General features: G+C 36.7%; 1 protein-coding gene across 1 annotated transcript in view; it reads left to right on the top strand.

The window, feature by feature from the left end:
* Positions 1 to 16,793, top strand: part of LOC133518808 (tyrosine-protein kinase Drl) — a 76,324-nt gene extending 59,531 nt beyond the window's left edge. The window contains exons 5-13 of the mRNA XM_061852518.1: positions 1,120 to 1,306; positions 7,463 to 7,590; positions 7,954 to 8,069; positions 11,746 to 11,923; positions 12,242 to 12,404; positions 12,758 to 12,901; positions 13,174 to 13,333; positions 13,657 to 13,793; positions 14,000 to 16,793. Coding sequence (XP_061708502.1) covers positions 1,120 to 1,306; positions 7,463 to 7,590; positions 7,954 to 8,069; positions 11,746 to 11,923; positions 12,242 to 12,404; positions 12,758 to 12,901; positions 13,174 to 13,333; positions 13,657 to 13,793; positions 14,000 to 14,111 — 1,325 coding nt within the window. The 3' untranslated portion in view covers positions 14,112 to 16,793. The remainder of the gene's footprint in view (positions 1 to 1,119; positions 1,307 to 7,462; positions 7,591 to 7,953; positions 8,070 to 11,745; positions 11,924 to 12,241; positions 12,405 to 12,757; positions 12,902 to 13,173; positions 13,334 to 13,656; positions 13,794 to 13,999) is intronic.
* The last annotated feature ends 522 nt before the right edge of the window (positions 16,794 to 17,315 follow it).

The following is a 17,315-nucleotide window of genomic DNA, read 5'->3' as shown; positions in this document are numbered from 1 at the left end:
TCCAATTTAGATTTTACGCCTTGTAAAAAGGTATGAATTGGTTTCGGAATAAAATGACTGCTTACCGTTTTAAACAATGTTCCTCGTCTACAAATAAACTTGATCTGAAGCGTGTTGTCCAAGAAGAGTGGTGGGCAAACTTTCGTCATTGGGGGCCAGAAAATTTAAAAAAATCCGAGGAGGATTTAGAAAGACCGACGGCGGGCCGGATGAAACCCTTGCTCGGGCCGGAGCTGGCCCGCGGGCCGTACTTTGCCCACCACTGCTCTATATATCTAATATTTGAATATTTCGGAAAATTATAAATAAAAGAAAATATTTATTCCAAGTAATATAATTCGTAAAACTTGCTCATAATGCGAAGTTAGCATCTTACTTTTAAAAAATGCGTAAATCAGAATAACAATGGGCAAAAGAGAAACATCTAGGGCTTTAAATAAATAAATGGGGACAATCAGTTTCACAGACACCTTATAGGGTGCTTTGAGATCGCATTCGCACTCGGTCTCTTGGACACTCCGGGAGAGAATCGAGCTCTGAGAAGATATACCGCTGGAGTGATGTAGCCCTAAAAGACCTGTCCACCCTCGAGTATCCAACTAGCGTGGAGATGCGTAGAATAGGGCCGAGTGGCGTTCTCTTGTGTCAGAGGCCATGATCCTTTTTGGTTCACTGACCCAGTGGAGTAAGTAAGTAAGTAAGTATTGCTTTCATAGTTAGTAATTCATTGTCAATGGAACTGATAAAGACTGAATGTAGACGAATGAACACGAGGTGAGGCACTAGATGAACTTCCAAATATACACCAGTTAATCCGTATATAAACCCGAGGAGGTTGCGAATTAAGTACGGTGTTAAAGATAACATTATGATAGCAATCATTGAAAATTGGTTGGGGTAACGTCTTTGTATTAAAACATAGTTATAAACGTTATTTATGTGTTATCTAAATTATCCGTTTATTCGGATAATTTGAGTTAATAACCCCATCTAGGAGGTACTAATACTACGGCCAGACTATGCTCCTCGCGCTACCGTGATGTTGCCCTCTCCGGCCACACACTGCTCTGATATCGTTCCAGTCAAAGTTGAGACTTCATATCTCATCCTCTTCCCCAGGTCTATCAACAGTAGTCACCCACAACGAAACCGCCATGTTGGCTGGCGACGCCACTCGCGGCTCCAGCGGCGTAGCCTTCGCCGCCGGCGGCTGCGCGGCGGCAGCGTTGGCGTTGCTGGCGGCGGCGGCCGCGGCGGGCACGCTTTACCGCCGGGGCGGGAAGGCGCGCCATCATGATTCTATACAGTAAGTTCATATTAAAGGGGCTACTGATTACCAGTGTGGCTACCATCAGTACCCCTAGTGTAAATTTTATCGACATCATAACGTGACGAACGCGTTTGCGTTAAGTCTCATTTTGTATAGGATTTTGAGTTTCCAAAACGTCCCGCTTGGCGCGCTCTTTCTAAATCCAATACAAAATGAGACTAAACGCAAACGCGTACGTCATGTTTCAAAATCGAATTTATTTACACTAGGGGTACTGTTCGGCAGTGACATAAACGCTATCGAGAAGGTAACTTAATTTCTATACATCTCGCTCGTACTTGCATATAAGTGCGAACGAGATGCTCTCGTATAGAAAGTAAATAACGTTCTCGATAGCGTATTTGTCAGTTTTGAGACTGTCAGTGACTCATGCTACGGGTACAGCTCGCCGGACGACATCGGCCTGTCAGTTATTTGCGATTGTCAGCTTTTACAAATAACTGACAGGCCGATATCGTCCAGCGAATATATCGGTAATCAGTGCCTTTAAGCGTTATTCAAAACACTTAGCAATGTGTTGTTCAATTTTGTATCTTATGTCAATTGCTGTTGCATTATTCTTGCAACATTACTTCTGCGGTCTTGATGCGGGCGCTATATTTGCTTCATAAAATGAAACTCAAATAAAACTTCAATTCTTAGTGAACGGATATAATCCAAAGTACTGGTTTACAGGGGTTTTCGCCAAAACGGTTAGATGCCGGTTGCGGTGTTGATTATATGGCGGATGCTGAAAGTGTGATTTAGCAAAAAGGTGATTTAAATTTAGGTGCCTTATTAGCCGCCCCACAAAATATGTGATGCGCTCCTATTGGTGCTTTTGAAAAGACTCCGAATACTAGCCAAGGCCGACAGCTACGTTTAGCTACTGCATTAGTGATATATTGATTTTATAGAAATAAAAAGTTGCGTTCGCAACACTCATTTTATCAAGAAAATTGACAGATATGGCGGTGGAATCAATGCCGCAGCAGTAATCTTTCAACAGTAATTCAGCTGCTGTTGACATTCGAACGTCACATTCAGAAAGGTCAAAATGACAGACGAGACCAACGATTATTAAATTTGACAGACGTTTTAACACCATAAATGATACAGTGAGCAAAATGAGTTAACGCCAGTGGAGTGTGCGGTGTGAGGTCCAATAAAAACAGATGAAAGCGTATGTGACAGGCCTCAGTGCATGCTGTTCTAAACATTAAGCAGCTTGACGCTATGCTTACACGCCCCGCCGATCGCTCCGCTGGACGTTCCACTGATATCAACTTTATCATTAAGTAGTTGATTAGGAAAGACTTAAGCCTATGTAACCTACTTAGTTATAGAATCTATTCTTCCTTTAGAATACGTGTGCCGTCCAATGAGAAAATAATAACAAAAAACATTTAGTTCCAATTACATCGCCTTTCATCACATTTTATTGTTCAATTTGTTTATATTAGTCACAACACAGCCGAACAGAGTCATAATAAACCCATAAACGTTTATACTCGTGCTTTTGTCATTTCCAGTTCGTTTTTATGGTCATTGCTTTTATTTAAATTTATTGTAACACAGTTTTGTTTTACTCGTATTTTCATGTGTATAACACAATACGAATTTTAATTGACTTTCAACTAGGAGGAGTTTAGGCCGAAGGGTGTCAAGTTTCGGCGGTTCCGAAGCCGTCTATCTGACACTGCGGGGTGGCGTAATGCATCGCAACCATAATGTGATTTTTTTTATACTACATCGGTGGCAAAAAGCATACGGCCCGCCTGATGGTAAGTAGTCTCCGTAGCCTATGAACACCCGCATCTCCAGAGGAGTTACATGCGCGTTGCCGACTCTACGTTGCGTTGCCGTTGATTTGTAGTGTTTAGTTTTAAATTGTTATAATATGTATGTTAGTATTAAGGTATTTATTCATGGGCCAATAGTTGCCTGAAATAAAGTTTTACATTTCATTTCATTTTGAACAAAATTAGTATTTGACACACGCATTTTATATTAATGCGAGCCAGTGGCTATTAATATACATATTTAAAAAAAATATACTCTGTCTTTAGGCATTTAAATAAAAGTAAACAAACAATTGGTACATTTTCGGGTAGATACAACATTTTATTGGTTAACCAACCAAATACAAAACCTGGATCTGTGACTGAACGACAGGTCGTTCAAAGTCAGGACTTTAACCTACATTATTTGATCATGTAATATTTTCATCTGCCCTCAACTGGCTTAAGGAGTCATTTGAGGGTAGATTTTGTTTACTCTTAATACTTAAAGACAGAAAAGACACAGAGTATATAATGCTACTCACTTAAGAATAATGCTGGTCACTTAAGAAACCTTAGTAGGAAATGTAATTTATCTGTATGTTAGTCAATATTAAATTCACAGCGCTACTCATTCCGTAGCGCTACGCTACGATCCGTAGCAAATACGTGCATCATGCGAGCTAGAGCATGCCAGACCATATACACCGTAGATATACCTTTAAATAATAAGGAGAAAGCAAAAAGAATAGTGTGCCAAATATAAAAGGGTGTATCAAGTCCAAACCTTAGGTCCATTTATTTTTTGGTGAAAAATTCTTAGTTCAACCGCTAATCAGGTTGAAAAAAGTATTTCTAAGTGTTTATAAGCCGTTTTTGTGTTTTTTTTTAATCTTTATTTTGAACCCACGGGCCACGGTTTGAGCGACCTTTTGTATAATTTAATTTTTGTACTAGGCACGAAATTATTTACTATCTATTAGATTACTACTTTATTGTGTGCTTTACCTACTTTACTTTTTTCTAGCACATGATAAAATTCATCAAGCCATTTGTGTACTAGAACGGTTAACAAACAAATTCGAATACTTACAGTCGAAAAGATTGCCTTTCCTTCATTATCAGTTGGGTGAAATTCACCCCAGTCATAAATACGAACAAAATCCTGTTTATTACCATAACCTTAATACAAGCGTACATTTACTAAAGATAGAATATCATTTTCATTGAACAATTCCTCTTTTCCTCGATGTTTTTCCGCGAGATTGAAATAAAACTCAATTGTGCTCCCATGCGCGAACTTGCTTAACTAGAAAACAAACAATGCCAGAAATTGGATTACTTGAAACTTTAGATGGATATTAAATGAAATCCCGAAGATTATTCAAAAGTGGGCAAAGTTCCCTTTTAGGTTATTACATATTCGAAGTTGAATTGCCTGTCGTTAACGAATTATGTCGCTCTAATAGGCAATTAAATCTAAAACTTTGGTATATAACGAAGGACCAAAATCGTTTTAGATATTATAATAAGTTAACGATTTGGCTTGTCTATTTATTTTATTTTACCCGTTGGAAAGGTGAATGAGTATTAACAAAGTATAAAGAGAAAGCACTATATACTTCGAACATTTTCGAGTTAAATTTACGCTCGTTAAAGCAATCCAAAGTAAAAACTTTGTACACAGACAAAACGAGTACGATTTATCCAAATCACTGAACAAGATAACCCGAACAGAATCGAAATGGATAATTTATATGAGTTCTTTAAAGGTATTGATATATTTTACATGTACATGAATAAATTTCATTTGAGTATGGATTATCTGAGTAGCAATTTCAGCGAAGGCTGATCTTCAATTACATATGAAATGTAATCATAAGCTGGAATCGATGGTCTTATAGGCATCACTGAGCATTGATGTGTTTGTGTGTGGCTATATATATATATGTGTAAGTACCGGCGTCTATAAAATTTGCTAAAGCAATTTCAACTTATGAATCAAAATATATTTAAAATCGATACAACGAAGATTGTCAATGAATTTTCTTCTAGGGTACGCCAGCTTTTAGACTTTTTAACTGCACTTGTTGCGTATTCTTCTTGGTTTAGTTTTTCTGTATAACAAACAGATTGCGCTTGTTGCTTGGTCTGTAGTTATACTCTGGCAAATCCACTTTGTCATTAGAGAGGGCGCGAAATCCAAATGTTCTATGGGAAGACAACCCTTTACGCCTACATGTATTAAATTTTGCCGCCCTTTTTTTACTGACGGTTTGCCTAACTATATGTTTTTATTAGTGTTATTAGTTATTGTATTGCTTCGGTTTCACATCTTATTCAAATATAAATAGGCGGGTCATTCTACTTTTTCATGACCATTAATCTCATCATCTTCCTCGCATTGTCCCGGCATTTTGCCACGGCTTATGGGAGCTTGGGGTCCGCTTGGCAACTAATCACCAGAATTGACGTAGGCACTAGTTTTACGAAAGCGACTGCCACCTGACCTTCCAACCCAGAGGGTAAACAAGGTTTCCTCACGATGTTTTCCTTCACCGAAAAGCTACTGGTATTTCCATTGGCCAAAATGATATTTCGTACATGAATTCCGAAAAACTCATTGGTATAAGCCGGGGTTTGAACCCGCGGCCCCCAGATTGCAAGTCGCACGCTCTTACCGCTGGGCCAGCAGCGCTCTGGTTCTGCTTTGGATTCATGACCTAATGCCAATAAAAAGTATGATTGATATTGAATTCGTGTATCAGATTTCATTCCCAAATTGTACCTGAATCAAATAATAGGAATTAATTGTCCAAAATTCATTTACATATTAATATTGATTTATGAAAAAAGATGGTACCGCAGTGGTAAAATAAATGCCTTATTTTTATCCAAATCGGGCGACAATCGAAGACCCCTTAGTAACTGTGATTAAGAATGTTTACAGTAATTATTGATCAAAAATATCGAGATTTATTGCCTAATTAAGTCTCTTTCTCCATCACAGAACAGAAAATCAAAGTTATGGCAAAGTACTCTAAAATATGCAAAAAAATATTTACAACATAAAGTAGAATGGCCCAGGTAATTTTGACAGTCGTAGGTACAGATGCCGTCAAATATATCGGAGCAGCCATGGTGCTCACACATATCTGAACACGCCCCTATTGTTACGGCGTTAGAGTGGCTGTTCAGATATTTTGGAGCACCTTGGCAGCTCCGATATATAGTGATCTCATTCTACACACAAGCAACAAGCTCCCATAATTTTGTTTTATACCTTTGCAACTCTAAATAACCACTCGAAGAAAACATACATTGTAACCTTCCCTTTTCACCACAGTACTTACCAAAATATTTCCAAAAACGTATCCATTTAAAGCTCCCGCATATTAAGTTCAATAGATCGTATATAGGTCGACCCCTGTCTCTGCTGATGGATGATGTGGTCGCGGCGATAGACACTCAATCCGAGTTTAATTATTATGGAGATTTAGACTGCGCGTAGGCAGGTTCAGCCACAAAAGTGAGGTTAACTGATTAATTTAATTGATGATGTGATGCGGAGTTTATAATAAAAATGATAGGTTATTCTTTTATTAAATACGGTATGAGTTACAAAAACGTTTTTGGTGATGGAGTGATTGCAGATATAACTAACGGTAACATTCGGGTGACACCTGCAGCACGTTGCAGTTGCGACGTTACTGCGGCATTAATGCGGTTGTTGTCACTGACAATTTGCTTTATAAAATGAGTGACGTTCGTTCCCGCATTACTGTCGTGCAAACTTTTAATCCGTCATGTCATTTTCAGTTCATTTTATTAAAAATTTACATTGACAGTGACTGTATCAATGCTGGAACAGTAATGCAGCTTCAGTTGCCATCCGAAGGTCACCTTTATGGTCACTTTGACTAAATTCTTTTCATCTCTTACACATCTATGAAAAATACTAAACGAGAGCGCCAATCACTAACGATGCGTCTTCGTTTCAGCTTGGGCTAAAATACTTTCGTATGAACGTATGTTCTCCTCTACCAGGCGCCGGTTTAGAAAACCGCGATTTCGTTTGATTCGTTTTTTTTTTTACTTTCAAAATGGCGTAGCTACGGGAATTGGTGAGGTCTACAGCGCACAGAGCCACTAGTTTTTAGTCTATATCCCAGTTTTATAAATAAAAGAAAATGACTTTTCTTAATTATAACATATTAAAGATTATTTTGTAATTATATAATATTATTAGTGTTAATATGTACATAAGTCCTTGCTTTGCCCTAACAGGGCCCATGTGAAACTATTTATAATATTGTGTAACATCTATATTACCATGGTCGCAATAAAGTATTATGATTATGTTTGCCTACAGTACATCATACACCACAGCAGCCTACGGCAGTCATCAGAACGTCCTGCTGCGACTGGATACCCTCGGCAGACCACCGAGCTCCACTGGATCTTATGCTACTATAGCCAGCTTACATAAATTTCCGTTTGGTACGTGTTTTTCATAATACATAGATTAAAATATTTTTTGGTCGATTTTAACCGTTTCACGGATCAGATTATAAGAAATCCTCAATTCAAGCCTCATTGCCACCTTTTAGTCCTAAGAAATCTCCTTTAGAAAAAATACAAACAATGATATTATAAAGGTTAAAGATATCTATACTTCTCTATACTCGTAGTCATCATCAAACAGACAACCAAAGAGGCAACACACCTTTCCAAGTATGGTATTCACAAATCTGCCTTCAATTTTTAATTGACGTGCCTAGTTTAAATTATCACAAATCAAAGTATTTTCATAAAATTAATGCAATTTCACTGTAATAATATGCCGTTCTCATTATAAAACAGGCAGCAGAAGATCCCCTTCACCATACGCGACGACCCACATCGGTGAGCACGTGTACGCGAAGCCGGAGTCCCGAGTGTCCTACTACGCAGCCTCTAATCTCACGCACGTCTCGCAGGTGATTTCATTAATAGTTTTCGAGTTCAATCCACTTTGCATTTAATAGGTTAAATTAGGGCAGAGGGAAGTTATGCGCGAATATAGTACTCTATCGGAAAATTGTCTTCGTGATACTTTGTGATGTTTGTTTACAGCCAAGGTGAATATATAAATCACCCTAAACATTTGTTTGCAATGCAAAATACCTGTTTCAAAAATTTTTAAACAGTCGATTTGGTCAAAAACTTTTTGGTAATCAGGCATCTTTCCTGTGAACAAGTTTAGAATCTTTACTATTTCAAAAAATTTAAACAGTCGATTAAGTCAAAAACTTTTTGGAAATCAGGCATCTTTCCTGTTAACGATTTCAGAATCTTTACTAATGCTTTCATCAAACAGCTTTTAGCAAGTAAATGTTTTGAATATTTCTAACGTAAGTGCCTAGCAAGAAAGACCTTAAAGTTCACTTGTTGAATGATGTCCTCGGAAAAAAAGGAAATAAAGTAAAACAGCGTTTGACCCAATTGTTTGATTACACAATTTCGGAGCTTTGTCTCGTAGTAAAAGATAACAGTTAAAACACATTTTACAGTGGCAGAAATTGTGAGCTTTATCTTGCGTTACATTTCAATAAGCGCGACCATCACAGGGTTGTTGATGGGTAAGGTCACGAGAGCTCTTGAGGTTAAGGTTGTTTAACGTTGAAGGTTCTTGCCGCTTAACCTATCAACACAAGGAATCTTCATAATCGTCTGATGAATTCATAATTATCTTGCAAGTATCTTTATGGTGACGGTTTACCAGCAAGTACCTACTGTTGTAACTCGATATCTATTATATTTTTTATATATTTTCCTGATGGTTAAGAAAAATCTAACAACTCTATCATTCGGTCAACGTGGGCAAAAGCATGAAAACTGTAAAGGATAAAAGTTAATTCTCCCTTTCTTGTAACAATAGTAATTAGGGTCTTATGCGTCTCAAACATTTCAACCTAAATATGCACAAGAAAACTATTTATTGCATTGTCCTTGCCTAGGCTAGAACCATGCAAAAAAAAATAAGCCGACCAAACAAAGCACAAGTAGCATCCTGTTCATAATCTTCATAAAAAAAACGTTAATTAATACCTTGGCACAAGGTACCGTCTCAAAATCTCTACAGTTTTCTTATTGCTGTGGTTTGCGTGGAGTACGCAAAAGCTTCACCTCATCTTCATCATGATCTTCCTCGCGTTTACCCGGCATTTTGCCACGGCTTATGTAGGACCCCGGGCTCCTGGTCCGCTTGGCAACTAATCCCAAGAATTGTCGTCGGCACTTGTTTTTACGAAAGCGACTGTCATCTGACCGTCCAACTCAGAAGGTAAACTAGGCCTTATTGGGATTAGTCCGGTTTCCTCGCGATGTTTTCCTTCACCGAAAAGCGATTGGTAAATATCAAATGATATTTCGCATATAAGTTCCGAAAAACATTGTTACGAGCGAGGGTTTGAACCCGTGACCTCCGGATAGCAAGTCGCACGCTCTTACCGCTAGGCCACCAGCGCATTCATCTTCACGTACAAGCTTCACCTACTTCACAAAAAAACTGACGCTGTAGACTGCAACGTAAATTGTCCAACTTTTCTATGCCATCCGAATAAAACTCCTTCACCTCATTAAGAATCCAATTTAAGACGAGTTATCCTGTCTGCAGGTAATACAAACGTAATACAATTAGCAATGTTCAGAGAATTGTAGAGAACTTCGACTAGAAGCGGCAAAGTTGACTGTCGTTTGATGTGCGGAAACTGGGAGTTGAAGTATTGTTTTAATCAAAACTTACTGTTGTATAGTGAAGTTAAATTGAATTGTCTTAAGTTGTAAACAGGTGTACAAAAGCCGAAATTATTGTTTGTAAGTTTCTTAACTAATCAATGTTCTGCGTTCGTGTTCATGTTACTGAGTTCTTGATCGTTAATTACTTAAAGATTTTACGAGAACTCTCCTTTGATGTCTCCAAATACTTAAATATTTCATATTATTATATTTATATTAGTATATTTGGACCAAAAAATAAATTTGCTTATGCCAGGTAATTTATAATCCACATAAAATTGTGCTTCTAACTCTGAAGTTTCCTATCCTGCTTTCGCATTCAAAATTGGTTATTTGGTCCTTCGGTTAATGGCTTGGTTCGGTTAAGAATAATCTTAGTGACTAGCCACTTCCAGCGGACGGCTCGTCATTATTAGGCCTTAGCCAGAGTTTTTAATTTGCGATCCCCTTTTGTCCGTAAATTTCTCGCGCCGCTGGATATTTCCAGGAAACATGAATTAGTGCTCTTTAGCGGGGGAGGGTTAACGAATCCGGAATGCAAATAGGGGGTATCAACAATGCACAAAGATCCTTGGAGCTGTTGGTTTGGAGTCGAACTTAATGAATTTGCTCCGGATAGTGTCTTTGAGATGCTGAGATTAATTGCAGCTTGCAGTTTTGTCCGGCTAAGGAAAATTGCTGTTTATAGGTACTTTGTTAATTAGTCTCACTGTTGTTTGATTGAGTTGATAAAGATAAAAACCTGCCCTGCTGATCATAAAATTAGTACTTGCATGAGAAAATCGTTTAGAGAATAAGATAAAAAATTCTTGTGTTTTCAACTGTGATTAAAGCATTTATTGTTAGCACGGCACGGATATATTTCTGCCATGTTAACAATAAATGCAGTAACCAAAGTTGAAATCACATGAAATTGTTTTGAAATTAAAACAGAAAACATTAAAAACTTTAACTTCTTTCTTTAAATTTAGTTAAAAGTTTTGATGATATAAATACAAATATATTAGAGTGTTAATTTAGAATCCAGATACTTTGATAAAGCATAACAAACATTTTTTAACCCTTGTGTGTGTTTTGTGTTGTTTTTTTTTTTTTCAGTTTTAGGTGTATGGTGAAATATTCGGCTGTTTTCATTTCTGTTGAAAGTATAAAAAATATATTTTCTGCACATATTTTCTGAACGTCAGACTTATAAGCCAGGTATAATCGACATATTTATTCAAATATTTGTAAAACCAAATTTAACTTACATGCACGTTAAACGAAAAGATATCAACATGTAAAACACTGCAGAGCTATGGGTTGGAAGACCTTTTCCAATCTAGCAGTAAACTCGATTAGCGATAGCGTTCGCCCGGCGCTCAATGAAATTATATGCCTGAGCACCTGCCAACTGGGTTCAGACTTCGGAACTGTGTGTATAGATTTATATCTGTAACAGTGCACAGGTATAATGGGGCTAGATTAAAAACGATAGCTATAGAAGCATTGTGTTTTACGATGCAATAAGTAGCGGCAACGTTTTATTGTATTTTTCTATATACAAATTATAACTTTTAAATTCTATTAAATTGCTGAAATAGTAAGTTTTGTTCTCATGATTTTTATCAGCATTGTTTTCCTAAAATGAGCGTACATATGTACACTGACTCAAGTAAATTTTATTCGACTCCTGCATGAAGTCTTATAATATATTTTAATAGGTAGATTTATATCGATTGTCATTGTGTATAAATGTAAAGTTTATCAAACTGCTAGAGGTACTTTTAAGCGTTTACGAAGTAGAGACGTAATGGGCTTCCAGACGGTGGTCAGAACTTTCTCTACAGCCAAACACCCGTTTATACGTCCCTATAATCTGGTACCCGTTTTCAGAACACAATAACAAAGGACCGCATCACAGACCCGGCTGAGCAGCTCCGAATTCTAACGACACCTCGTTCGAACATTCGTCTTGAGATCCTGGTTCATGAGGGAACGTTTGGACGAGTCTATAAGGGGGTGTACAAACGAGGGGATACGTATGAAGAGGTCTTAGTTAAAACAGTGTCTGGTGAGTAATTCTATTATAGATTGCAATTTTGGTATCACTGCTGATCTGATCAAAAATGAATCAGAAGTTTTGTAGGTTATGATAAGTTGGGTTAGCATTATTTTTGTCTGCCGAAAAATTGTTTTGTTTATTTTAAAAATATAGTTTTTAGTTTGATTTGTATTTTTGTACCACGACCTTCTTCTACTTGCCCCGATTTATTTTAAAAGGTGTTTCCAGCTTGATGAGCTGCTAATTTTATCCATTGCTGAACCCTAATAAGTAAGCAATTTTATAATCAATCAATAATCAAAATGTGTATTCACTTATAATATTCAGAAGCAGCATCGGCCATGCAAGCGGCCCTGCTCGTCGCCGAAGGCTTAAGGCTCTGTGGACTTGTCCACAATAACGTTCTAGCACCAATGGCAGCCTGTGCTGAAGAAGCACGGAAACCCCTTTTAGTATATTGCTGCGCTTCTCACTCATCTAATCTTAAAAGGTAAGTGATCGTCGTTGATTATGGAGCCTCGCTATTTCGTCTTCGTCAACAATCTCTGTCAGTGCCATCGTTTACTATGTAAAGTTGTGCCAGATTAGGTAATTATGGAAGACAAAATTTCGAGCTACTTCCATAATTCATCCTCCTATTTGTACTTCTGAGGTTCATTAGAATATATATATGCCTAAACCAAAATTTTGTTCATTCATGCAGAAAGTAGGTAGTGTGATAGTGAACGACAGGTATTCATTATATTATAACATGATATTAATATTATATCTCCATATATGTATTTTTGAGTTCCCATTCTCTCAAATTGTATGTTGCTCACTCTTGTCGACGATTTCTATCAGGTTCCTAACATCGTGTCGCCTAGGCCACCAGGCAGCACCAGCAACGCGGGAGTTAGTAGAGCTTGGTGCGCAAGTGGCTTGCGGTCTTTCTTACTTACACGTCCAACGTTTTATACATGCTGACGTCGCTGCGAGGAATTGCGTGTGAGTTTATATTTATTACTGGTTAATTTATTGAAATGAACAACGAGTTGTCGAACAAAGCTAGTCCAGCAATGGGACGTACATCGTGAAATATTACCTCTACTCTTAACACATAAGTGACATAAGTTTGCAACTTACCACATTATCACACGTCCCCTTTTAATTAATTGATTTACGCTGGATAGACCATTCTTACGTATTCCTATTTTTTCATATTATGTGACTCATTTCAAAATATGATCACATTTTTGACATTTTATTTTTTATTTTAGAGTGGATGAGAAATTGAGACTGAAGTTGACCGACAATGGCCTATCAAGGGATTTATTTCCTGATGACTACCACTGTCTTGGAGATAACGAAAACAGGCCAGTGAAATGGATGGCGCCAGAATCTCTTCTACAGAACCAGTACACAACAGCTTCTGATGTGGTAAGATCTTAGTTTAATAAAGGATCAGTTTTTTTAACTAACTATCATCAATTTGATAGTTAGTTAAAAAGGTATAAGGTACATAAGCTGCATGCGAACACTTCGGAAAAAATAAATCACAAAATATATAGGTAGAGATGTAACAAAGAATGTCAAGATTCCTGTCACCTGTCAAGTTCAAGAGAAAACTAAATAAAGTTTTGTTACCTTTCAAATGACCCGTCATTTGAAAGCTAAGAATATGTTAGTTCAAAACAAATATTCCGAAATATAAAAAAGCTGGCTAGTATTTTTTACTGCTAACATTTATTTTATGTTGCCAGTGGGCGTTAGGGATAACGCTATGGGAGCTGGCAACTCTTGGTGCTTCTCCATTAGCTGAATTGGATGCTGCTGATGTTGGAGCATTCCTCAGCGGAGGTTATCGCCCATCTCAGCCACATAACTGTCCGGATGAACTGTAAGTACTCAAGGAACATTTTAATGAAAATAAAGTTAATAAGGACATTACAATGTTAAAATGAAAGATGCTATGATCCTCTTTGACGAACCTGACGAGAAAGGCTCCATCAATAATCTTAGGATTATTTTATTATGAGCTACTACATTTGCCTCGTGGATATATTAGTCAGTTTAAAGAAGTAACAGACGATTTTCTTAAATCAGGTATGGCCTAATGTCCTGGTGTTGGACCACTTCTGCATCAGCGCGACCGACAGCACCTCAGCTTTTGGCGGCCCTTCATGATTTCAGACAAGCACTTAGCACGTATATCTAAATTTCGTTGATTCAGGATCTTTCTTAACAATTTTTTGTTTGACCATGTCCCTGCTTTATTCCGTTTCTAATAAGTATCTTTGAAATATGAACCTTTTTATTTATCCGAAACGTTTAACTTTTGGAATTTTATAGTCAATTCAAATAACTACTCGGCACTATTTTTCGTATACTACTAAACCCAAAGTGCCTGCCAAAGAATCTTAAAATCAGCTAAGTAGATGAAACATAAAATCGTTCGGTAAAACCAAAGATGTAATGTCGGATGGCGTAGTGCTTGAGCTAGAGAATTGATGTAGGATAAAGTAAGGAAATGCAAAACGGTGATATATTTTTAATTAAGTCATAAGAACCCATTATGAGTACGAGTATACCCAAAATACTTAATTTTCTTCTTGAATAGAAGCTAGTTAGATTGTAGGACAGTAAGTGACATTACAGCAGGATATATATAACCAAAGGAATTAAATGTCCCCAAAGACGGTTACCAAAGTTTAGGTATAATTTTAATATAACCTATAATATGACTAGACGAAAATGAAATATAAAGTAAATAAGTTTAATTATCTAAACTAGGTTGGACGGATGCGTGTAGTAATTTGGTCTTGTAAGATTTATCTATAGCTTTTATCAATTTTATGTTTCGAATAACTACTACTATCAGTTTTAAGAATATGAGTGTGATTGTTAATAATAATAATAATTGATTTATTTGAAAAGAATATTGTAATATTTAGTTTGCCATTGTTAATTTGTTATACGTAATATAATTTTTACACTTGTTTAATAATTGCACGTTTCTACATTTTCGAAAAATTTGGACCAATATCGCCCAACCTCTTGTGTACATACGAAATCGATGCAAAAGGAATTTAATTTTGATAAATAGAGCCGACGGCTTTGATTAATTTAATTGCGATATTAATCGTTTTAGACATAATTATTAGGATAGAGTTCCTGAGGACATATAAGTCCGTCCAGGAAAAAAAGGATACAACACCAAAGCAGTAGTTAGTCATGATATAGTTGACGGAATGGTTTTGATGAATCATCAATTTAAGACGAATTCATTAGTAGCATCGAAAAAGAAATAATAAAAAGATCACTTAGTTCATATAGTATCAGTATCCATTGCTGGATAGATTCTTCAAAACCATTGATCGTGCAACGTTCATGATAAGAAGATGTCTATTAAACCACAATTACTCATAGAAAATATATAAATATACTATTCAATATAACTAGTACTTAAAACGGAAGCATAACAATATTCAAATATACAAATTGTGTATATATATTAATTTAAAAATCAATGTCAGATTTCTTCAAACCATCGTAACAGTAAGAAGTACCTAAATTGAGGTTAGAAAATAAATTTATCAACAATTTTAAATCGGTGTCGTCATTTATGGTAAAATATACGTGTATTACAAAGTGAGATTTAACTATAGATATTTTAACCAATTTATTCTCATTAACTTTATTACTTTTACTTTTGTTTGTTGTTTGATCATTGTGTTTTCTTTATTAGTTTTTTGTATATTCTACTTTGATATTAACTAAATGACTATTGTTCACTGCGTTATCAGTATTTAAGCTACCTCAAACATAATCTGCTTGCTGTTTATTCCTAAGACCCTAAATGCTTGTTACGTTTATTATACCCGCTAGTAAAATTGCTATTTTATATATAAAAAAAAACATCATATTCATTTGTATGATCTGTAAATTTCAGAACTGATGCGAACATGTCATTCAATAAAAACCTAACCTCGATCACCTTTTCATATTTCACTTATAATTTTATGAGTAATTATTTATCTACATTAATTCCAATGTCATTGACATAATATATATATGTATATGCTATTAATACTTGTATCTAAACATGTTATGGATCAAACAGGGTCTTTAACTCTTAGGCATTATACGTGTTTCTTAATTTTAATGTGTTGCGCTTTCTACTAATACTTCGTAGCTTGATGTTAACTTTTCTATTGTAAAATCGGTGTTCTTGTAAGATTCTAGAAATAAGCAGCACCCTAAACCATTAGAATATAATTAAAACCTGTAATTTTGCGATCGGTATTGAACAACATGCAAATATGTAACATGAAATAGCTATATTATAATGATTTGTATTAAGAGGACGAGGAGGAGTCAGTACCTAAAAAATAAATGTAATTTAAAAAAATCTACTTTAAATTCATTAGTGATTTTTCGAGTCACCGATCTATTCTACGAATCTAAAACTTTCATGACTACTCTTAGAATGTTTGCTAACATCTAAAATAGCCCTAAGTCCGTGGACTGGACGCACGTGGCGAACTACCGCTTGCGCCGCCCGGCTCCGAGCGGCACGATCAAAATGTAAAAGCCTTGAATGAGTCTGTTTTGGACGACAGTGGCGACTGTTTTCCGCGCCACCCGTCGCCCCGCTCGCCGAGTCGCGCGCCCAGTGCGTCCAGTACAGTTGGACATCAGTACTTCTAAAAATTGTATAGATATAAAAACGCGTCATTTTGTATAATGACTGAGTGCCAGATGAATGTGATTGTATGTTATATGTTGAACTGTGTTTAAATTATAATATAAGTAACTGTTTCTAGTGGTAAATGGATGTATTGTAATCAATATGGCTTCAATGGCGAATGAAACGAAATAAAGGTTATTTTATATTATAGTACAGTCATTTTATTTTACAATTTAGCACTCTCCAATGTCCCATTCCTCTAACATTATTGTAAGAGATAGCGACATAACAGGGAGGATGTGGTCAATACCTATAAATAAACATAAATTAACAGCACTTTTGCATTTATTTATTTTTTCTCATATATTTTAGCTACCAATTCGGCTAGCCTTGGTGGCTGTCTCTTCTGGAATGCCGGCCCGCACAGTCATCCGTTCTGTCTGTCAGCGAGATCTGATTCTAAATTATTAAAATATGTAATTGTTGCTAATCACCGTCCAAAAGAAAGCTGTAAATGTTGGAAACCTTGACAATATTTACTTTATTAACTAGTGTAGCGGTAACTCGCTACCCGACCCGCTCCGCTTATGGCGCTTGAACCATCGGCCAGACGCGCGGACACAAAGGGGCAGCGCATACGTCACACGTCCCGCACGCCGCGCGCAACACCCGCCGTCGCCTCGAGGGCCGGTTCCCTCACTGCATCGGCACCCGACACTCGCTCTCTGACCG

Source organism: Cydia pomonella, chromosome 6, assembly GCF_033807575.1.
Source record: "Cydia pomonella isolate Wapato2018A chromosome 6, ilCydPomo1, whole genome shotgun sequence".
NCBI classification, from domain to species: domain Eukaryota; kingdom Metazoa; phylum Arthropoda; class Insecta; order Lepidoptera; family Tortricidae; genus Cydia; species Cydia pomonella.
This window is presented reverse-complemented; position numbering and strand designations above follow the sequence as displayed.